Source organism: Eubalaena glacialis, chromosome 3 (genome assembly GCF_028564815.1).
Source record: "Eubalaena glacialis isolate mEubGla1 chromosome 3, mEubGla1.1.hap2.+ XY, whole genome shotgun sequence".
In the NCBI taxonomy this organism is placed as follows: Eukaryota; Metazoa; Chordata; class Mammalia; order Artiodactyla; family Balaenidae; genus Eubalaena; species Eubalaena glacialis.
The window spans coordinates 17,506,993-17,531,575 of record NC_083718.1 but is presented as its reverse complement, the minus strand read 5'-3'; the positions used below and the strand labels follow the sequence as shown (position 1 = coordinate 17,531,575).

Sequence of the window (24,583 nt, the reverse complement as noted above, 5' to 3'; positions counted from 1 at the left end):
TTTAAAAGTAGATGAAGGTGGAGCAAAGAGATTCTGAATTTTTTTTCTTTTTAAATCTCCTTAGAAGATAAGTGCTTCCTCAGCCACAGAACACTGGTAGGTTCTGACACTGGACAACTTCATACTCTCACACCGGTGAAAGGTCCTCCATATCTTTTTACTAGTTCAAGAACAGGCCAGTTGAAACCACCCAAGAAAGATAGCTAGTGAGCTACATAATTCTGAAACAGAGAAGTGACTTTGGTCTTGTGGGTTTGTTGTCTTGAACTTTATGGCCAAGTAGTTCTTAAACCCACTTGTTGCAATTTAACTCCATTCTTTCTTATCCAGCCCTCAGTGGAAACAGGAAACAGCTGCTTTCCATCACTCATAGAATATCCCTCATATTCTTGGAGACTATTATTAAGTCCCCCTCAGCATGCTCAGTCTCCCTCTCTAAGCTAAATAAACCCAGTTCCTTTAGCCCATATTTAGAGGGGCAATTTCCCAAACCTTTAATAATTTGGGTCACCAACAAGGATGGATGATGCTGTATAAAAGTACTCCTCCTACAGCTTGGTGATTTCATTTCAGAACTGGCTAGAAAACCTTCTAATCACATCCCAAAGTCTTGAATCTTAACCTGAAAGGTATTTTCTTTCTAAGAATAGGCACGATCTCCCTATTCTTTGTTTATCTTCCATTTATCACCCACGCTAAGTGAAGCTGTAAGGGAAGAAAATTAACCTACGGCTCTTATCGATTAGAACTTTCTTAAATTCAAGAGTTGATACAAAAATGACCACCTTGGTCAACTTCCCATTCTATTTTAGCCTTTGCTGTGTGCCTTTCTCTAGTCTCCCAACAACAAGTGTATTGAATGTTAACAGTCCTGGATGTGCAGCTGTTTTTTTTTTTTTTTCTAGAGCCACAGTCATTTCTAAATTCCTTTATACATCTTATCATGACAAAGGTAATTTAATTGAATGGTAAAAGCTCTCTTAACTGGCCTCCATTTGACTGGACAGATTAACCAATATTCTCCATTTGTTCTGTAATAGGTATTGGCTGATGCCCATAGCACCCTGGGGCTTATTGCCAGAAAGCTACTCTCTAGTATGTTCCAAGGACTTCTGGTCTTAGCAGTTGAGTTGCATGCTTAGCAAGTATCAATTGTATATGTTTCTAAACCTGTTTATGATAGTTGGACTTGATATTGTATTTTTTTGACCACGCAGCATGCGGGATCTCAGTTCCCCGACCAGGGATCAAACCCGCGCCCCCCGCATTGGAAGTGCGGAGTCTTAACCACTGGACCACCAGGGAATCCATGATATTGTAATTATACAAGTTAATTAGATGGTCTAGAAACTGATGAAATATAGGACCAAACGTAAAGAGAGCTGTTGCTTCTGTGAGAACCAAGCTGAATGCCTTAGAAAGTCTTCATAAAGACAAATTGCTTAAAAAAAATTTTTTTTTTGAAAAACAGTTTGGTGGGTCCTCAGAAAAGGTAAACATGAAATTACCATATGATCTAGCAATTCTACTGCTAGGTATATACCCAAAAGAATTGAAAATAGGGACTGAAACAGGTACTTGTACACCAATGTTCATAGCAGCATTAATCACAATAGTTGAATGATGAAAACAACCCAAGTGTCCATCAACAGATATATGGATAAACAAAATGGAGTATATACATACAATAGAATATTATTCAGCCATGAAAAGTAATGAAATGCTGACATATTACAGCATGGATGAATCTTGAAAACTTTATGCCAAGTAAAATAAGCCAGACACAAAAGGACAAATATTGTACGATTTCACTTATATGAGATAACTAGAATAGGCAAATTCATGAAGGTATAAAGTAGAATTAGAGGTTACCAGGGGCTGGGGGTAGTGGGAATGGGGAGTTATTTTTTATGGGCACAGAGTTTCCATTTAGGATAATGAAAAATTTCTGGAAATGGATAGCAGTGATGGTTGTACAACACTGTAAATTTACTTGATGCCTCTGAATATCATACTTTAAAAAATGGTTAAGGTAACTTTTATGTTATGTATGTTTTACCACAATATATATTTTTTTCTAATTTTAGATGTGGGAGAGACAACTATCAAAGAAGGAAATAATATGTTAAAAATCTAGAAGGATCCTGCACTCGGTTTGCTTAGCAATTGTCCTGAAACATCTCTCTCTTCTTCAAAGAAACTAAAAACTAGAAAGTATTGATGATGCACTATGGATGTGGTTTAAGCAAAAAACAAGACATGGATTGGCAATAGGCAGAGCCACAGTCAACGAAAAGTCCTCGGTATTTTATAAAAAACTCAGCATTTAAATTGTGTTTGTGTGTGTGTGTTGTACACATATATACACATACATATGTTTTAAATTAAAATATAAAGTTTGCCCCCCAACTCATGTTTTTATAATTCCCTGCTTTAACTGGCTTTTTTGTCTTTAAATAACAGAACAACAACTGTTCCTGATTGAATTAGAAGAGAGCTTCTAATATATTAAAAATGAGATTTAGCTGTCTCTTGCTTAGCTACCACCCACAGCCATGCTTGAATGGTACCTTCATTACGTTATTGATATATACACATTATCTGTAATATGTGTAAAATACCCACATATCGCCTTTGGCAAAGCTCTCAGTTCTTCCCTGAATTACAAAACTCCCTACACAAAAGGATCCATTCATTTCTCTGCCACTGGAAACCAGCCAGTCAGGGAGTGGAGAGAGGCAAAAGTCACTGATGTTACCCAATAGTTTAGGGCCAAAAGAAAAAAAAAAAAAAAAAGAAACAGAACTCTAGATGCAAAATTATAGCCAGAGGAGAGCTTAGTCTTAAAGGAATAATGCTATAAATCAACTCAGGATTTGGCTCAGACCTCGTGAAAGACACCTCTTCCATTCCTATGAGACATCGCAAAAAGGTATAAGAAAGCACTGGGGATTCGATTTTACTTTCCATATTCAGACATCAACAGATCTACAGAAGGACCCAGGGGCCCATTCAACCAGACTTCTAATGGAAAGAGAAATTTAACAATAGGGCTGGAGAGAAAAACTGACACCAGGTTAACAAGTGTGGGCCCATCTTGTTCCTTTTAAATGTTTTTAATGTACTTAATGTTTAAATATATTTCAGTGTTTAAAATGTTTGCAGTGGTGTGCACGGAGTGATGAGGAAATGCTGAATTAAACGTTCACTCCGTTGGCTCTGAGCACCATCCTCTTAGATCTGCCTCATCTCACGCACTAACGTCCGTGTCATGAAACACTGGTGTCAGAGAGGCCCTTAGGGGCTGTCTCTCCAACCCAAAACAATTCATCCGCTAACATCTCTGGCTTTATCTGAAGACCTCTCACGACAGTGAACTTGCTACTTGTTGAGAAAGATCATCCCACTTTGGGCCAACTGGTAGGTTGAAATTTTTCTTTATCTTGGATTTAAACTTTCCATCAACTCGTCTTAGTTAATAATAGTACCATTGCCTCATCTTCATACAATGATGTTAGCTTTTCAAAAATGTGAAACATTTTCACATTTTTCAGTCTTCACAAAACCTTGTGAGGTAGACATCCTAGCCCTTATTATCTGAATACTACAACAGGAGGAGAAGAGGCCTGAAGGACTTACCTGGGTTACCAAAGCCCTGTAGGAAAAGCCTGGAAACATCTTGCCCTGTTCATACCAGTTGAGGGGGATTTTGAACATTGTACGTATTTTGCTCTCTGGAACAAGATGAAAAATTCTCTTTCTTCTCTATGTCAGCCCCCCATCACAGGAGATGGCTTCCCCCAACTTCTTCCTTCAAGACAAGGTTTGTGGTGCTTTCCACCCTTGTCAAGCCCCTTTTCAATGTCCCTCTTAAAATCAGTTCCTCAACAAATTCTAGGTACAGTCTAGCGGAATATGGCAAATACACAGAATATGCCAAATGGGGAGGGGGGAGCCTCATGCTTCCCTTGTTCTGGTCACTATTTTTAATGCAAACTATTTATTTTTGGCAGGAGCCACATCACACCATTGATTCCAAACTTTTTGTAAAATAAAACCTTTGTTCTTACACAAATCATTAAGTCAGATTTTCTACCCCAAGTCCTTTCTTGGGAAAGACATGGAATAAAGACAAAGAAATGAAGGAAGGCAAAGAGAGAAGGAAGGTTGGTTTTTCTAACCAGTGGTTCTCCAACTTTAGCCTGCATTAGACACATCTGGAGGGCTTACTGAAACATCTATAGAGTTTCTGATTTAATAGGGATGAGGCTGGGGCCCAAGAATTTGCATTTCTAACATGTTCCTAGGTGATGCACAAGCTGCTGGTCCAAGGGCCACTCGGAGAACTACTGTTCTAGTCTATATTGACGCAATTCATTTTTGAACCTAAATGGAAATTCCACATATATCTCCGTTAACTTCGAACTTCTTATCTGAGCTGGGTTTTTAGCATTTTAGAATCTCTCTGAACCTTGTTTGCTCTTCAACATCTAAACTATCCTCGCCATAGTACCAGCCACTGTGCATGCAATGTCTTCATCAGCTTGACGATAACAGTATTAAACTGTATAGAGCCAAAGCCATAACCTGGTGCTGTATCCATAGTTACTTCTTTTCTGGTTGGTCTTGTTTTCTTTAATCAACACCCTGTCTTGTGTTGTATACAGCAGAACAAAGTAGAACTTCACTAGTGTACGTAAGGTGTGAGGCCCAGTTTAAGCCAGAGTCCTGCCCATCTTTGCCGATCCATTCCATACCCTCTGTGGTTCCTCAGGTTTCTTTGAAGAACCCATGGCGCTTGCCAAGTGCCTTTGGAAATCATTAGTGTAGGGAAAAGGCTCATAGGTTTTGAAGTCAGGCAAACATAAACCATCACTTCCTTAGTATGATAATCTCTAGGTCCACCCATGTTGCTGCAAATGGCATTATTGCATTCTTTTTTATGGCTGAGTAGTATTCCATTGTATATATGTACCACATCTTCTTTATCCATTCATCTGTCAGTGTTAACTTAGGTTGCTTCCATGTCTTGGCTATTGTAAATAGTGCTGCTATGAACACTGAGGTGCATGTATCTTTTCCAATTAGAGTTTTCTCCATATATATGCCCAGGAGTGGGATTGCAGGATCATATGGTAGCTCTATTTTTAGTTTTTTAAGGAACCTCCATACTGTTCTCCATAGTGGCTGTACCAATTTACATTCCCACCAACAGTGTAGGAGGGTTCCCTTTTCTCTACACCCTCTCCAGCATTTGTTATTTGTAGACTTCTTGATGATGGCCATTCTGACTGCTGTGAGCTGATACCTCACTGTAAGTTCTGATTTGCATTTCTCTAATAATTAGGGGTGTTGAGCATCTTTGCATGTGCACATGCCTGTCTTCTTAGGACACTGACCATATAGGATTAGAGGCCTACCTTACGCCGGTGTAACCTCATGTTAATTTAACTAATTACATCTGCAACGAGCTTGTTTCCAAATAAGGTCACGTTATGGGATGCTGAAGGTCAGGACATCCACATATCTTTTTTGAAGGGACACAATTCAACCTATAACAGTAGGTGTTCATGCATTTCTGTGGGTTGTGTATGTTCTGATGCTTGATCTGACGGGGAAGTTCTTCAAAGCAAAAAACACTCCTTTCTTATTCTTCCACAGAGTTTTTTCCACCGTAGTTTACACAGTCCATCCTTGGTAAATTCTTATTGACTAACAGACTTCATTAGAAAGACATATATGATCAAGTGACATACAAGCCCCTGAACAATCAGTCATTTATAGTGATAGAAACTACTTCTCAGAATTTTACACATACACATGGACATACACCTCACAGAGACTTCATAGATAAACAGACATCTTTATCTATATATCCATATCTGTATCTATCTATCTATGATGACAAAGAATCACCTGACAATGTAAACAATTTTATACATATTTTACCCTTTCTACTTAACATATTTTGGTGTGGGAATGAAAATGACGAGAAAAAGCAAGAAAGTAGAATTTCCAAGTACTAGAAAGTGGGGTCTTAGAATCAGAACTGGGTAAACGGCTTCTCTTCCACTGAGGCATAAACATAGCCCTTTGTCCCTGTTTAATTGCAGCCTCCTTGAACAGCGCTGGGTCACCTTGGGCGTGTCTAACAAACTGACACACTGCATGATTATCCTTCGGAAAGTGGCCTAACAGACCCAGCTCTTATCCTACTTCTCCCATTACCACGTCCTGTAATTGCCATGGCTCCTTTGTGACTGCATCCCTCTAAGAGGTCGTAAGGAATGCATACTTCACAAGAGCTTCACAAGAGCCTGCATAGCACACACCTATGGAATACACATCAGCTTCAAAAGAAAGACTCACATTAAAAATACAGTCTCTTTGGAGCTGAGATATCTACATTATTATGTCCCGATATTAACTCTTTCTCGTTACAGTACAACATAATGCACAATGGTATGTTTCTGTATTACACAGATCCATGTGCAGTAAAAGTATGGCCTACAGAGGTCTTTAATGACCTTTATGGAAATGACACCAGCAAGCTACACGCACACACTCACACACATACACACACATACATCACACATACACACAAACACATATACACACACATACACACATACACACATCCTCACACACACACACACACACACACAGGAAAGCCTCTCCTCTGTGATGAAAACACCTCATAATTCCTTATTTTTTCCTTCACTTTTTTCATTCTCCACACACGGGCCTCTGTGCTGACTGCACATGTGCATAAACAAGCAAATGCATCTCTACAGGTCTGAGGGATGAAGGAGTCCTTTGTGTAAACGGAAGTCTCTGTGATGCTGCAGCTCGACCTCATTCACAAGAGCATCAGATATAAATCACACAGCAGAGAAAACGATTCAGCCAGACACAAGTCACATCCGCACAGGCAAGGAAAGAGGCATGTGCCATACAACAGTCAATGATGGAATCTGATGAGAAATGAAGTCAAGACCACAGGTCAAGTCAGTCCTTGGGACCAAACCACACAGCTCAGTCCTAAGGATGTTAATAATTATCCAGTTGTTTCCTACCACGGGGGGAATGAGTGTCCCCAACAAAACTTCGAGCTGCCATATCTTCTGATTTTCTCATTTGATATTCCCTTCCAATTCTGTTCTGACTAAACACAGACACACACATACTTCGGGAACACACTTCCACCCCCCTTTTCCTTCTTCCTGGCTCCCAACAACCCATATGACCTGTACTGTAACTCAAGTCCCTGCTTACCTTCAGCTGAGCCCTTTAATTTAGAGGGTGTGATTCTAAAGTAATGAGTCTAAAAAAATAAAGAGCATGGTTTTTCTACCGTGTTTACGGGTTATCCAAGAGCATCAGTTTCATTACTGTATTATATATATATGTATTTTTCCTACATGGTTATTATTCACTTAACCAGAAGTAGCTCTGAATAAGTAACAGAAAATGGGTAGCTATCAACATTTCTTTCTTCATTAATAGCTACAGAGGTATCTTTAAAACAAATCTAGCAGAATTTCCAAATCCAAATAATTGATGTTTCTCAAGAGTCCCCTGATGATGGTACACGCTTATTTCCACAATGTTCCTTGTACTTAACTCTTTTTTAAAAAATTTTTATTGGAGTATAGTTGATTTACAATGTTGTGTTAGTTGCAGGTGTACAACAAAGTGATCCAGTTATAAATATATATAATCCTTGTACTTAAATCTTATTTTGAAATGTTTCTTCAATGTACTCAAAGACATTTATTGAACATCATCTATGCACCAGGTGCTGTTCTGGGAGATTATCTCTAGAGGTGGAGACAAGACCATAAACAAGATGAAGATGGAGAAGATCAAGTATAGCATGTGACAAGAGTATGGAGGAGAAACGTGGAGAACAGGGACGGGAACCGTTGGGAAGAGGGACCCTGAGATGTCAGATGTCAGGTTGGCTAGGAAGGTCTCTGAGCAGGTGACATTCGAGGAAAGATCTGAAGGAATGAAGAGAGGGAGACTTAGGGAAAATGGCAAAGAGCACCGCAGGCAGAGGGAACAGCAGCCGCAGGCTTTAGGAGGGGGTGAGCCCAGGGTGTCCGAGGAACAGCAAAGAGGCCAGGATGGGGGAGCCCCCTGAGCGGGGGAAGTCACGGCTGGGGGGCGCGAGTGAACAATAGGCCAGGGAAAGCCTCAGAAGGCACAAGAAGGCCTTTAGCTCCTACGCGGAGTGAGGTAAGAAGCCACGACAGGGCTCTGACCAGGGGATTTGGATCGGACCAACCTCTCGGCAGAGATCGCCCTCACTGCTGTGTTGCAAACAGCCTCGAAGGTGGCCAGGGTGCAAACAGCGAGACGAGGCCACTGCAAAAGCCCAAGCAAGAGACAAGAACCCCTGGGACCAGGGTAGTAGCAGCAGAGATGTGAGAAGTGGTTGGATTTTGGCTCCATCTTTTAAAAACTGCCATTAAATAGGAAAATCAACTTAATTACTTTTTATGTTCCTCTTATTTAGAACTTTGGCAGTTTAAAAAAACCAATAGTACCTTTCAAAAAATCCAGATTTGTCCCCGTTGAAGGAATTCTCAATTATGTATTTGTAGGCTGTGAACACAGTTCTAGAACCCAAAGTTCCCCCCAAATATTCTGATTACTGTTGCTATCAGGAAATAAACACATATCCTCCCTTGGAACAACTTTTGCCCTGGTGGAGTTATAGAAAAGTCGACAGACATTTACAAGATGGAAATAAAACTACTGAAATCAATCCAGGAAGCAGGTATCAAGCCTAATCGTGTGGTGGTGAGGCAGGGAGAGGTAGTTACGGGGCTGGGGATGAGGTAAAAAAGACATCCCCACCGGGGTCAGTCACTCTGTAATGGTTTCTTCAAAAAGAAAAGCAAGACACATCACAGCCCCCAACTCATCACAGCTGCCCTTGGAGTTTTTATAAAGCAAACACCCAGAATGCTAACACCATAGCTGTTCCCATAATCCTGCTCTCAGATGACACCTCATCCAATCAGAGATGAATGGCATCATCCAACCAGAGACGACTGACATCATCACGGAGTAGTTTTACAATCACAAACCCACTCTAGGGGAAGTATAAACCATGTTCTAGATGACCAGCAAAACCCTGGTGAAAATAATCCACTCCTGACGCGGCCAACGTGCCAGACACTTTACAGCTGTGTTCTCCTCACAGCAACTCATTAGACAAGAACTGTCAACCTCCAGTGGATGAAGAAAATCTGAGGCTCAGAGAGATGAGTGATTTGTAAGACCAGAAAGCTACTAAATAAAAAAGGTGAAAGGTGAACCCAGGGCTGACTGGCTGCAATGTTCCTCTTGTTTCCTCCCCAGAGCTACTCACCAGCAATTGAATGAGACCACCACACACAGCGTGAGTTGAAAATATTATCTAAGGAAGTCCTGAAGCTAACTTCTGGGGCAGCCACTGCAAACCCAGGACCCGCAGCACTAGGGGCTAAGGTGAGTTTTCATTACTAACAGATTTGGAGCAGATCGTAAATTTAAGAGATCCTTTCTGATAAAAGTTCAAAGTCAATGCTTTGGAAACAATAATAATAATAATAGTAACCATTGAGTCGACTAATATTGTGCTAGGAGTTTCCATGCATTCTCTCCATGTCTTACAAAATGCTTGCCAAGTAGGTGCTTTTATCCACATTTTACTGATACAGAAATCATCTCGGTGATGTGACTTCCTCAGACTCCCCAAGGGGGAAAGCCACACCTGGAACTCACACTAGCCCGACTCCAAAGCCTGGGCTCCTCCTTCCAGTAGGGCAAAGCAGTCAACAGCATGGATGCCTGCGTTAGAATCCTGGCTCTGCCTCTTCCAAGTTGTGTGGCCTGGGCAAGTTTCTCAACCTCTCTGTGCCTCAGTTTCCTCATTTGTAAAATGAAGATAATAATAGTAACCACCTCATAAGGTTATTATAAGGATTAAATGAATCAATCTTTATAACGCACTTAAAATAGTGCCCAGCAGACAGTAAGTACGGCATGGGTTAGCGATAATTCTCAACATGGTTACTGAGCCACACTACGCAAAAGAACAGAGAATTATTAGTTACCATAGCACGATTATTAACATTTCTTTGAATACAGTGGGGAAGGACTACTGTTCACACCGTTTTTGGGGTCCTGTCTGCTCACAGGGTTCATAGGCTTTGGGTAACGTCAGAACCTAATGCAAATGATAACCATCCAATTTCCTTACGAGGCGAGCATGTCATTCGATCAGTTTGCAAAAACCTGAGATATTAATAGCCTTGTACAAACAAAGTGTTTATTATACCTCACGGCTTTTTTTAAAGTGGGTTACTATACCTCGTGTATCGCCAACGTGGCGCCAGAGTTAGGATCAGTATTAAGGGGATTGTACGCTGTAAAATTCTGGACAACAGGAGCACAGTATAAATTTTTTTTTTCAGTAGCACTTTTTGCAAGTCAAATTTAACAGACAGTCGGGTTTCTTGGCTGCCCTCTTTATATTTTACACACCCTTGGGCAATATGAGAACTGAAAGCTGAACTCTGTGTGCGTGCACGCGTGCGCGTGTACAATGGCACTTATGCGCATGTGTTTGGGATTAGGAAAAGGTTAATCTTCATTAACCCCACTAGTGCTGTGGTCCTTGCAATGACAGGAACCTCACCCTTCATTTTGCAGCTTTAGAGTCCCTTAAAAAGCAGGCCAGGGCTTCCCTGGTGGTGCAGTGGTTAAGAAGCCGCCTGCCAATGCAGGGGACACGGGTTCGAGCCCTGGTCCGGGAAGATCCCACGTGCCGCGGAGCAACTAAGCCCGTGCGCCACAACTACTGAGCCGGTGCTCTAGAGCCGGCGAGCCACAACTACTGAGCCCGCGTGCCACAACTACTGAATCCCGTGCTCCTAGAGCCCGTGCTCTACAACAAGAGAAGCCACCGCAATGAGAAGCCCACGTACTTCAACGAAGAGTAGCCCCCGCTCGCCGCAACTAGAGAAAGCCGCGCACAGCAACAGAGACCCAGTGTAGCCAAAAATAAATAAATAAATAAATAATAAATAAAAAGCAGGCCAAGGCCATCTACCTTGAATTATCACTGTAAAGCCTTAGGGGTGTGCATCGTTTAAAATCTTTCACGGAGATGAGACACAATGTCCATTAAAAGTAGCTGGGGATTCGCTCCTCCCCACTAAAATCTTTCTTTACTTATTTTGCTCCGTAAACATCAATTCACTCTTTCACCCTCAAATCTGAAAAATCATTTCATATGGACTATACAGCTTGAAGCCAAAGATAAATGGATATAAATGACTTAGGATTTAGCCGCTGTTTTGTATAACCTTGCAAGGGATCTCTAAAGATGAGATTTCATCACATTTGACAAACCCATTACTGTACAAATGCAAATCCAACTCGGCATTAAAATCCAAGGATTGGGAATTCCCTGGTGGGCCAGTGGTTAGGACTCCGCACTTCCACGGCAGGGGCACGGGTTTGATCCCTGGTCGGGGAACTAAGATCCTGCATGCTGCACAGCACAGCCAAAATAAATAAATACATCAATCAATCAATCAATCAATCAATCAATCCCAAGGATTAAAGAAAGAGGTCAGAAAAAGCAGGAGGACAGATTTTATTTTACTTTTGTTCATCACAGGTCTGATAGAGTATTCTGTAGAGGGGGGAGTTCCTTTGTTAAGGCAAAGGTGACTTCAACTGAAGCTGGACGCCCTACCTCTACAAAAATAAACACCACCATTGCCCCTCTTAAGGCCATGGTCGGGAAATCTAAGGTGCCTTGGAAATCCACCGAGTTTGTTTCATCCCAACACCTTTATCTTCTACTGATTAATAGGGAACTACCAGCAGACTGTATTCTACCAAGATCTGACACCAACATTTGTGGCCTCACACCAGCCCCATGTGAGAAGGTGACATTTTTCTCCTGATGTATGATGTATGATGTATGAACCCAGTATGTTGCATTGCCTCCCAGGGAGTTCTTTTGCATGTTTTTTTTAGTGGTCTCAAGCTAATAAATTAATCTAATGATAACCTGGCAACTGACTTTGGCAGGTAATTCTGTAGAGAGCTCTTCCTCTTGGAGGAATCAAAGACTTAGAAGTCAAAATCTAAGAGATGACGAGGAAGGAAGGGAACTAACCTAGGTTGACTGCCAACTCTCCATCCGACAGTTATATACACTGTTTTATTTCACCCTTACAATAAACAGCAAGTGAATTGGAATTATTAAAAAAAAAACTTGGATCACAACGCCCATACCAGTGAACACTACACCATGCTGTCTCATTAAGGGTGACTAGTGAACGAGTGAATAAAAGAAAATGCTGTGCATAGTAATTAACCAAACCTGCTCCTATCTCAATCTGATGCATTCAGATATTCCTGCTATAAATATTGTTGGGCTCAAAGAAATCTCTTGAGTCAGGCACATGGTGTATTGGAATTATCTGCCTGTCCACCCAAGGAGTCCAAACAAGATGGCAGACTGCCCCCAAATTCTCACAGCTCCCTTTCTGGAAGGAATGAGTTCTGAGGCATTCCTCTGGATTCTCCAAATTTTGTTCTAGGAGTCCCTTGGGTATATCTCTATTAGTGGAAAGACGGTACTGTTGAGACACCATTTACACGTCTGTTCCTCCACCAGATCCTGAGCAACTGGAAGGCAGAGTCTGAGTCTGATTTATCTGTAGATGGCTGGCACCACTTCTGGTGCCAAGCTAGGAGGAGCTCACTTGGAGTTTGCTCACTACGACTCCATACAGTGGGTTAGTGTGGCAGATTAAAGATGGCTGCAACTTCTTTGACACTCCTCCCATCAAGAGTTGGGGTCTATTTCCTTTCCCTTTGAATCTGGGCTGGGCTGTAGGTCATCTGATCAATAGAATAAGGTGAAAATGATGGTCTGTTAGTTCTGGTCCTTGTTTTTAAGCAGACTGGCAGCTTTCGCCTTGGGACACTTGGCCCCTTGAGCCTCATGTAAAAAGCCTGACTACTCTTCTGGGAAGACTGCGTGGATACATCCTGAAACCATTTAGAGAGGCGGAGGGGCTCAGTCATCCCATCCAAGCTCCAAGCTTATGAGCAAACTCATCACAGATCCTCTAGACCAGACCAGCTGCTACCTGAATACCATCAAGTGACCCCAGTCAAAGTCACATGAAGCAGAAGAACAGCCCAGCCAAGTCTTGCCCAAGCTTCTGACCCTTAAAAATCGATAAAATAATTGATACTTGAGGCGATGAAATTTGGGGGTAGTTTTGTTATACAGTGACTAGATCATCGAAACATTACAAAGGTACAAATTTTATTATCCTAGAGGTGGTAAAGTTTTAAATGAACAGTAAATAGACCCACAGACAGAGAAAACAAATTTTTGGTTACCAAAGGGGAAAGGGAGGGGGGGAGGAATAAATCAGGAGTTTGGGATTAACACATACACATTACTATATATAAAATAGATAACCAACAAGGACCTACTGTATAGCACAGGGAACTATACTTGATATTTTGTAATATATATATACTTGATATATATATATCAATATATACTTGATATTTTGTAATAAGCTAAAAGAGTCTGAAAAAGTATATATATTATATATAAAAGTATATATATAATATATATATATAATATATATATATATTATATATATATATATAAAACTGAATCACTTTGCTGTACACCAGAAACTAACACAACATTGTAAATCAACTATACTTCAATTAAAAAAAAAAAAGAAATGGGAAATAAGTGTGAAAAGGGCGTAAATTGGTGAGAGGAAGCTAGACATAGCTGGGATTTCCAAGGCCCTCTGAGGTCAGCACCCCTAAACATAAGTATTTTTTGGTGGTCTCACGTGGCCACGAGGTCATGGGCACCCTTACATAAGTTATTAATTTCTTGGTGCTTCATTTCTTTGCTTGTGAAATTGGGGACTTAGCCCCCTCCAAGATGGCAGATACCCTTGCTCTTGTTGGTGATATTCAATTGAAGAAGATTCCCCTCTCCTATTTTTTTTCCCTCTCATAACTCTGGGCATGATTTTAATCATAAATACAAGCACAACTTAATCAGAGAAAGATGTATTCCATTTTCCAAATGGGCTGAGAGCTCTACTAAATATTAGTAGGTTCAAAAGCATTCCCAGAGCACTGGAGCTTTATCGGAGCATATTTCAATAAAGGCTGCCTTTGTCATAAATCTCTAAAAATATGGTAAGGGTCACTCCTATTTGGAAAAATGTTCAGTTTTCCTCTTTTTTGCCCTTTTTCCCTTCATATCAGAAGGCTTTATCCCTTTCGTATTCCCTCCGATACTGGTGTACATCTGAAGTCACGATCACACCAGTATACGCTCTTTAGAGCCTGTTAACATAACAGAAGTCAGAGGTAGCAGGAGGACAGTGTGGTTTTATATTACCACCATTCATCACAGCTCTGACAGACTATTCTGTAGAGGGGAGAAGAGTGAGAGTCGCCTTGCCAAACTAAACATGATTTCCACAGAAGCTCGGGTATCCTGACTCTCCCAGGCAGGGAGAAATCAACAGATGCACAGCCCTGGACAAAACTAACTCTGAACTCACTCCCGGAAATGCTATCTTAGGTCTTTCTAGCCTGGGATTCGGACTCTAGAAAGAGGACCCATATACATTTTATGGGACAGAATGACCCCCAAAACTTGGGATATGCCTTAAATCTGTGATTCCCAATGGAGAATGGAGAATGATCATATCTGAATCATGAGGAGAGCTTTTCGAAACCACGTCTGTCCAGAGGCCAATCTTTTCCTCTCCAGGGAGAATCAGAATCTCCAGGAAAGGGACTGTGGACAGGCCTTGTAGAAGCTCCCCCAGGGCATTTAGAGGTGGGGAAGCACCTCCTGCACCCACATGTGAGCTCGCGCGCGTGGGCACACACACACACACACACTCCCCCTGCTTAAAATCGATGTCCTGAGGAATCCTAATAAATCATCCATACAATCATCTAAACACCCTGAAAACCTATGCCTAGTCATCCTATCTCTCTTCCTCTAGGAAGTAGATTGTCAACCATGTATCCAGTAATACAGTAGTCGAAGGGGATCTAGAAACTTCAGAGGCTTTGTTCTTCTGAATAGTTGAGCTCTCCACATAGCTACAGAGCTGCCCATTTAAGCACTGAGTATTTTATTTTTCAAAATAACATTTCAGCAATTTTGCATAGAAAACTCTCTAGTACTTTACGGCACGTGTTCAGTTCCCTGACTATAATTTAGCCTCACCTGCATAATTGAAAGCCGTTATTGTAAGCATCAATTTCTCTCCTGGGACTTGAAGAGGGAGTTTATCACTGAAGGCCACAAAGACTTCCAAATGCGTGGAAGGCAAGTGGCAAGTTGAAGAAGAACAAGCCAAAAATGGGACTCCAAATAAAAAGGCCACAAGCAGATGTCAGAATCCAGATAGGGTGCCACAGAGATAAAGATTGGGTTAACTACAAACAGGATAAGATTTAGGAGAATTGTCCATACAGGCACTGCCTTCTATGACTTGATCTTCTGGGCTGGCATTACTGGGGTGCACAGGCAAACATCTCAAGTCTAAAGGGTCATCTCCTCCTGTCAGAGTGTCTTCCCCCAGCACTCCTTCTAATCCAGTGCTTCGAATTTCTTGTGGTCCCAGAGAGGACCAAAGGCTGCCTTTCCGGTGAGTCAGCTGTGTGTGTGTGCGCTGTGTCTTCTGTGAGGGTGCTCAGGGATCTCTCTGACTTACTACCTGGACTTTGGCTGTGTTTCAGGAGGTTAGATTGCCACATAGCTGAGCTCCAGATAGATAAGGAGATGTTATTCTTCCTTATTTTCCTCTAAAACTACCTCCTTCCTGGATCCTGTGTTCAGTGTCACTGAACAAGCCCAAGGTCATGTTCTCCAGACGATGAGCTTCTGTTTGGGGCTGTATCTTTTCCAATTGGGGGGCTTTAATTGGAGCAGAGCCTGCTGCTTGTGTCACGGGGTGGCCAGTGCTGCAATAACCTCTGGGAAGGTACACATCCACTGAGGACTCACTGAGGTCCTCTAAATTACCAGCCTCCAGGGACAGATCCGCTCCCGGAGATGAGATGGCCTCTGGGAGGAAGACAAACCATCAGTAACCCGCTATCAGAGGCCACTCCTCGGAGCAAGGTCAGGAGCCAAAGAATAACGGTGATTTAGCAGCTTACGTTACAGGCAACAAAACCTAACAGACCTTGCCTTCAATTAACTGAAGTCGCGTAATTGAAACAGGGCCAGAGAGAACAATCTATCTGCACAGAGAGGCATGTACGAGAGACTTAATTGAAAAAGAAGAAAAAAGAGGACAGGGAATCATGTTTTTGTTTTTATTTTTCAAATCACCTTGCAATATCTCTGGCTACCTTTGATCAAGCTGCTTTTTCAGAGAACTCAGTCTTTGCTTTCCCTCCTAATACCACTCCACCCTCTGGCCGGCCTAGTTTCTCTTATTTTTCTTCTATTCTGGCTGATATTGAGGCAAAGAGGTAGGGAAGGATTTGCTACAAACAGCAAATGTGGTGAGGAGTGAGTGCTTGAGAATCAGAGCTGGACCTGTATCCCAGCCCCGCCTCCTCGTAGCTGTGTGACCCTGGCCAAGTGACTTAATTTCTCTGTGACTCAGCATCTTCCTCTGTAAAAAGGAGAAAGAATCCAGTAGTAGAAAGAATATTTGAAATGAGTGAAGGTGGTCTAAAGGTACGAACTTCCAGTTGTAAGATGAATAAGTTCTGGGGATGTAATGTACAATATGGTGACGATAGTTTGTAATAGTGTATTAAATACTTGAAATAAGAGAGTAAATCTTAAAAGTTCTTACCACAAAGGGAAAAAAAATGTGACTATGTGAAGTGGTACATGTTAACTAAACTTATTGTGGTGATCATTTTGCAATATATACATATATCAAAACCTTATTCAAGGTTGTACACCTTGAACTAATACAATGTTATACGTCTGTTATATGTCAATAAATGAAAAAAAAAGATGCCTCATCATGCAAACTTCACAGGAGAGCTGTGTATACAAATGGAGGCAATACTTATAAAGGGCTTAGCAGAGGGGCTGGTACACAGAAAGCCGACCCTGTCTGATACTCTTAGAACGCCCATTAAGATTTTAAGGTCTCCACGGAGAGGTCCCTGAGGATCTAAGTAAGAACTACTTTTCATGAACACACATGTAAACTGGTACTTTAAAACTGTTTTAACAACTTCAAACTCATTCTCTGAGATTCCATGTACAATGCTTATTTGTGTGGGAATTTTTCCATTTTCCCGATAAATGCAAAGAAAAGTCTTATCCAGATTACCAAAATTTCCAAATGTTTACAATCCAGGACAATTAGAGGTCTCCACATGCAGATGTCAATTCCTTTCATTCCCTCAAGTAAGCACGCTTTTTAGTCATATTGTCTCACATGCCTCCTCCTTAACATTGGGGTTCTCGGGTCTGTTCTTATTCAGTCTCCCTCTACATATCTTCCCTGGAGGGCAACACTCTGCCCTAGTCTCTCCTCACCTCCTGGCACTGAGTACCATCTCTTTGGTACCCTCAACAGGCCCCTTCAAAGGAGACCCTGTTTTGGTACAAGTGGCTCCTTCTGTCACGAATGACCATCCCTCATCCTGTTTTAACAGATGCTTCTTGAGGCCCCACACAAACGTCAAGTCCCTGGTGAAATCTTTCCAACTCTGCCCTCTACAGACACTGTTCATATGACACTATGACATATTCACTATGACCTCTGTAAAAGGTCTGCCTCCCTTGCCCAACTCAGGACTTTCAGAGCAGTGCTTTCATGTCTATCAGATCCCCTAAAGATCTTGATAAAAATCTAGATTCTGATCTACATTCTGTGCATTCTGATTTGGTAAGTCTGGGCTGGGGCCTGAGATTCTGCATTTCTCCCAGCTCCTAGGTAAAGCTGATGCTACTGCCCAATAACCCACGTGAGTAATAAGCTGTTAAGAACATCTCTCACATCTCAGTAACTTGGTATCATCATCATCATCATCATATCATCACCATCATCATCATCATCATCACCATCACCATCATCATCATCATATCATCACATCATCATCAACATCATCATATCATCATCACCATATTATCATCATCACCATATCATCATCATCATCACCACCAACATCATCATCATCATCATATCATCACCATCATCATCACATCATCATCATCATCACCACCACCATCATCATCATCATCATATCATCATCATCATCATCACCACTATCATCATCATCATCATATCATCACCATCATCATCATCATCATTATCATCATCATCATATCATCATCATCACCACCATCATCATCTTTTGACGCAGCTGCCTAGCAACTGTACTTAGGGAGATGAGATGTCAGGGCTGCCTGGAATCATGGTGGACAGTGGTGACCAGAGGATGTGCATCTGGTGTGGGATGGACTAGAAAGTGCGGGTAGAATCAGAGAGGAAAAGGAGGCAGGATGAGGTTAGTGAAGAGACAGGAGGTAGCAAAGAGAGGAAGAAAAGAGAGTGAAAGAGATGGAGAGAGAGACAACAGGAAGGCAGTGACGAGGGAAGAAAAGGAGAAAGGGATGGCCATCGAATGAGAAAAGAAAGGTAGCTGACTTCCCTCCTTGGGGTGGGACTGGTCCTACATCATCTGACTTTACAGAGTAGGGGGTGGACTTCTGGACTTGAGCCCTCCCGAGGGTGGGCACTCTAGCCATTCATGCCCAGAGCTTCCCCCCTTCACTCTAAATGTTCTGCCTTCCTGAGCAAGTGAGGAATGAACTGTCACGGTGAGAGGAATAACAAATGAGGGTCTATGTCATGATGATGCGTGTAGAAAATGGCGTAGCGTATCTCAGTTCAGAAAATCTCAGTCTGTAGGAAGTCCTTTATCCTAAGACTTCAAACTGATTGTCCATTCAAACAACCCAAACAAAAGTTACCTGATACAGTTCGATCCGTTGTTCAGGCACTCTGGCTTTCGGGTTCTGTAAACGAAAGACTCTGAACTCTGCCTTCACCAAATTGGAAGCATTCTTCTCCATGGCGGAGACGTCAAATCGGACAATTCTGAAGTAGGGTCTGTAGAAAGTGGGCGGGATGGCATCTGTAAAAAGTTAGGGCAATCATTCAAAATGATAAAAATCCATTGTTCTCTCACAAAAGACCACGCAGCATGAGATAGTCTTAAGAAACCATACGGGAAATATCTACAGAATAATTTCGTTTCCAATGGCCAATTTAATATCATTAACAATTGAACCAGAAAAAAAAAATATAAACATCTGCATTTGGTTACAGGAGCAACCGATTAATAGGGATTAACAAACGACTTCCAACTCCATTTGAGGCTATAAAGTTAACCCTCTCCTTCGAAAGCTGACAGAGTGGTGGAAAACCCTAGATGGTTATAAATTGGAACAAGTTCATGACAGTGGATGCCTGGAGAGAGCCGTCGGGCTTGCGTACACTTTCATCAGTTGTGCCAGGAAAAGAGCTCCTAATGGCAAGCAGTTTGCCCATGTATTTTTTTCCTTGAAATTTTGGCACTCAAACACTCTGTTCTCTCCAGCTTCATGGACTGCATCTTTTTTGGCTTTGATAATTTGGTCTTTCACACACATAGGACCAAATACACCCTCTAGACAAGTTAGGGTGAGGACATTTGAATAAAAATACACAGATACTGGCTATACCAGTCCAGTCTTCAAATTCTTTATTTGGCATAAATGTCCATTGGTGGGAGGGAATCCTAGCTAATGAAGAGAAAAAAAATCAACCCAAATGCCTTCTGTTCTGAGCCATGAAAAATACAGAGATGCAGAAAGCCCACAGCAATTTCAAGTTCATGGGCTGCTAGAATTTTGCTATTATGTTGTAGTAACCTGTCATTGCCTTTGAATATGCAACTTGAGGTTACCCCCAAACCAAAGCAAGTCCAAATTCTATCCCCATACTTCATATACAACACTGATTTATTAAGCACCTACACTGGGAAGGCCACCTGCTACAGGTATGTTCCTACAGTATAGGTAGAATAGGTATATTTCTACAATATTCTTCCAAAATCTCCTGCAAACTTACTTTCATTATTCTGGAATGTTCCATCCAACTCTGGTGGCTCCATGATTTTCTACCCCCTCCTCAACTGTGTCACTTCATTGCAACATAACCATTCATTTTTTTATGGCTTCTTACAAATGTTTTTATTACTTCATTATTATGTTTGCTTATTTTGTTTTCCCCATGAAATTTTAAGAATCTTGAGGACTAACCATATTTTCCAAGTCTTTCTTTTTCCCCATCTACCTAGGACAGGGTTCTGCACACATGAAGTTCACCAAATATCCACTGTTTACGAAGTTGGTCATCAACAGGAGTCTTGAAAGACTCAGGCATCTGGCTATTGGCAAGACTAGCTTCTTATTAAATAAATGAACCATCCTGGTCATCTTAAAATAGAAATAAATACCTTTTGTGATTTCCTGGGAAATCCATGCCCTGACAATTACACCGAAAAAAAAAAAATGCTAGGAACACACCAACATTTCCTCATCTTAAGAGCTCTGAACTTTTTTCCCTCATAGAGGCTTTTCCCCATCCCTTTCCCATGTCCTGTGGCTGCTGGAAAGCAGCTCATGGGGAAGTGGTGAATTTCAAACCATGCTCTGCTCGATGACTGCTTCACAAAGGACTGTGTGAATTGAGGCTTTGTAGCTCAGAAGCCTCAGAAACAAAAACAAACAAGCAAGCAAACAAAACCCCCCAAATCTAAAGCACCCACGTTTCAGAGAAAAGAAGGTATTCATGCGGACACGGGGATGGCCTGCTGCATCACTACCGTGAAATACTTGGTGGACAGTTTCAAGCAGACAAACATTCACCCAGCCAGAAAGGTTTGGGGAGCCCCCTAGCTTAGCAATTTGCAAAGGTAGCTGCAGGAACAAACTGACCTTTCTCTCCGCTGGAACGTGCCCAGCCCAGGTGATTGGACAGGCTTGTCCCATCCTGATCAGCTCAGCTGAAAACAGTCTGGGGGCCCAGGTAGAGAGGCCTGGGGAGGGCTGGGGCCAGGCCTCCTGGCTTCACACACTCTCTAGTTTGGCCAGAACCTTCCACAGGCCTAGTGGCTGCATTCAAGTTCGCATGGCCTCCCCATTAGACAGCAGAAGCTTCAAACATGCTTTGAAAGAGCATCCTGAAAGCGCAAAGCTGCTTCAGTGTATTTCCTGTCATTAGCAAGAGTAAACATCTCATTGGTTTTCTCCCTCTTATTGGAACCCCCTTCAGGCCTGTGTTACTTCCACAGACACCCATCATTCACACCCGCCAACCCCAACCTTATCCTTCCATCAAGTTTGTAAATAAGTGCTCTTGAGATTTATTTTTATTCTCTTTTGTGTTTATTAAACTTTGAACAATTTTTTTCCCTTTCTGGTCCTCTGCCCATAAACACACTTTCTTTTTATGGCCGCTTTGGACCAGGAGGTCAATTTTGTTTCTCCTTCTTCTAAGCAAATCATCCAATGATCCTGTCCTAGGCTTTCGAGCTTTGAAGGGGTGTTTGCAAATATTTACAGGAATCGCTTGATAGTTAAGTACGTTGTTCTGCTCTGCTTCCTATACCCTGGCAAACAGCCCTCCTCCCCTCTGGCCATTATAACCATTTTGGCTGTTTCAACTGCCTGATAATACAAATCCACAGTTTTGGTTCTTGCTTTATAAGTCGAAGCAGTTAACACAGGAGGTGAAATGGCAGCTGAACATTCCCCACCAGCGCGTCAGCTTTGGTCTTGTGACCACAGTGAAGGGACCAGGCCAGCAGGACACAGCAGCTTTTCCCACACCCCTGCTCCAGCACCCGAGAGTGGGAGCTCGTTGGATAAAGACTGGTAACTAAAGAACTGACTACCACTTCTAAGGGTCAGCCCCAGCTGTCCCTGGCTGCCCTCTGCTACGGGTCACCAGTCCCCTGCCTGGCTGAGGAACTTGAGCGACTTGCCAAATATCCTTACATTTGGGGGAAAAAAATAAAAATCACAGCAAAGTGCTGGGGCCTAGCCTGTGACCCTGCCCTTACCTCATAAAGGCTTTTGGACGCCTGGTGCAAAGAGCTCAACGTGGCCCCTCTACACCCAGCCTGGATGCTGAGGCTCATTTCCTGGGCTCAGGGTGGCTGGGTAGGTAGTTAACGGCTTGGGCAGTCCTAATGCACCCATCTAGCCTTGGAGGGATGTAGCTTTTTTCTCCACCTTCTCTAAGAACTCATTTCCCCCTTTGGAATGGGACATCTCTCTAAAGGCCTCTGGAATTCCGATCCAGTTCCTACCCCACTGCCAGGTAGTCGGGGACTTGTGTTTGACCTTTGCCAACTTGCCCACACTCATGCTAGCTGGCGCTCTCCTCTCGATGTCTGACCCACTTTTTTCGGTCCGATCAGATGCACCTTCCTCTAGCCCTGTGGATTTCAGACCACCAGGCTTGCTCTGCTCCTCCCCTCCCCTGCCACCCTCTGTCCCCTGTGCCTTCCTCTCGTGGAAAAGCTTGCACATGGGAGATTCCAGAATGACACCCAGTGAATGGTATTCCCCTCCCCTCAACCCTGGCCACACAACCCTGCTAAATCCCACTTGGGGGAACAGACAGAGGAAAAAAAGAAAAGGAGGAAATCTAGCTACTGATTTACAAAGTAATCATGTACAGGATGCCTAAACCTTGTGATAGTATAGGATCACAAGCTACTTTTATAAGCATTCTAGGTTGACTTGTCATCTCTTCCAAATTATTGATTAGCTCATTTGTAAATCATCTTCTCCTTGTGTTAGCACCCTGCGGTCAGGAATCTTCACTTAGAGTTCTTTGGTTCCCCATGGCCCAGGGATGGCTTCATGGGCATGTGACCAGGGTGGTGGCACCGGGTCCCAAGCTCAGAAAAGCCTCACACTGGAGTTTGATGCTCTGTGGTCACCATCTTGAGACCCTTAATCATTTCACCTTTGAATTTAGGCTTCGTACGTGAAGTCTGATGGGACAACGGAGCACGTGCTGGGGCATGGGGCCTCACTCATGTGCTGGGCCACCCTCCCGTCACCTCCAGGCCTCCCCGGGATTGGCGCTCAGCCCCCTGCCCCTCGCCCCCAGGACAGCCTGAACATCTCCGGGCAGGGCATGGGGGCGGCTGTTTCAGCTGAGGCTGGCAGCATATTCAGAGGCAGCCCAGTGGGAGAAAGTAGCTAGTCCTTCCACAGTCACATACACTTATAGTATCCGAATGCAGTGGGACCTTTAAGGCCATTTGAATTTTAACCCCAAATCAAAAAGTCCTAGCTATGGGGCAACAGGGACATCAGTGGGCTTTTCTGAGCCTGTTTCTTCATCTATATAAGGAAGTAAATAATTTCCTAGCTCATATGTATTGACTCAGGTTGTCAGTTCACACAAGTGAGCAGACAGAACATTCAAGCACTGGGTCTCGCACAAATTTCCCCTCAAGAATGTCCCTTCCGGGCTTCCCTGGTGGCGCGGTGGTTGGGAATCCGCCTGTCAATGCAGGGAACGGGGGTTCGAGCCCTGGTCCGGGAAGATCCCACATGCCGTGGAACGGCTAAGCCCGTGCGCCGCAACTACTGAGTCTGCGCTCTAGAGCCCGAGAGCCACAACTACAGAAGCCCGCGCACCTGAAGCCTGTGCTCCGGAACAAGGGAGGCCACCGCAATGAGAAGCCCGCGCACCACAGCGAAGAGTAGCCCCCGCTCGCCGCAACCAGAGAAAGCCTGCGTGCATCAAGGAAGACCCAACACAGCCAAAAATAAAATAAATAAAAAAATAAAAATAAATAAATTTATTAAAAAAAAAAAAAAAAAAAAGAATGTCCCTTCCTTTCCCCCTTTCCATCCTGCAACAAAGATGCTAAATGGAAAAAAAAAAAAAAAAAAAAAAAAAAGATGCTAAATGGTTCTTGGGCCTTCCTTGAATGTCCCACCGAGAGAGAACACTCTCTTACCACCTAACTTAATTAGAAGAGAAGGGGCAGAAGCAGCTAAGTGTCCTGGGACAGTTTATAAATGACTCTGAACAAAAACCAAAGAAAGGTCTTACAGCATCACCAATACGTGAGGAGCTCTGACAGAAAGTGTAGATTTGGAGCCTGAAAGAAATACCCCAAGGATGTCCAGAGCTCAGCCTTTGGGAGGCAAGGCTTCAACCATCTATCCTGAATCTGGTAGCAGGCCGAGCTAGATGGCCACCCAGCTCACTTGCAGCTCTGTCATTTCATCACTCTCATTTTGATATTCTCCACGGATGGAGCCTCCAAAAAGTATTTTTTCTCCCCTAAATTTTACATTAGACGACTGTCCCTCGCCACCTGCTTTAGAGTCACATGGGGGGCTTATGCATATGCTTATTACCTGCCTCTATCCCAGACCTACTGTGTGAATCCCAGGTGATTCTGTTTTACATCCAGATTTGATAACATCTGCCCT

At 42.7% G+C, this 24,583-nt stretch overlaps 1 protein-coding gene across 3 annotated transcripts in view; it reads right to left on the bottom strand.

Moving 5' to 3' along the window:
* The window catches only part of TGFB2 (transforming growth factor beta 2), a 79,966-nt gene that overhangs the window by 9,721 nt on the left and 45,662 nt on the right, over nucleotides 1-24,583 (bottom strand). For all 3 annotated transcript variants that reach the window (XM_061185317.1, XM_061185315.1, XM_061185316.1), the window contains one exon: nucleotides 19,043-19,206. In XM_061185317.1, coding sequence (XP_061041300.1) covers nucleotides 19,043-19,206 — 164 coding nt within the window. The remainder of the gene's footprint in view (nucleotides 1-19,042; nucleotides 19,207-24,583) is intronic.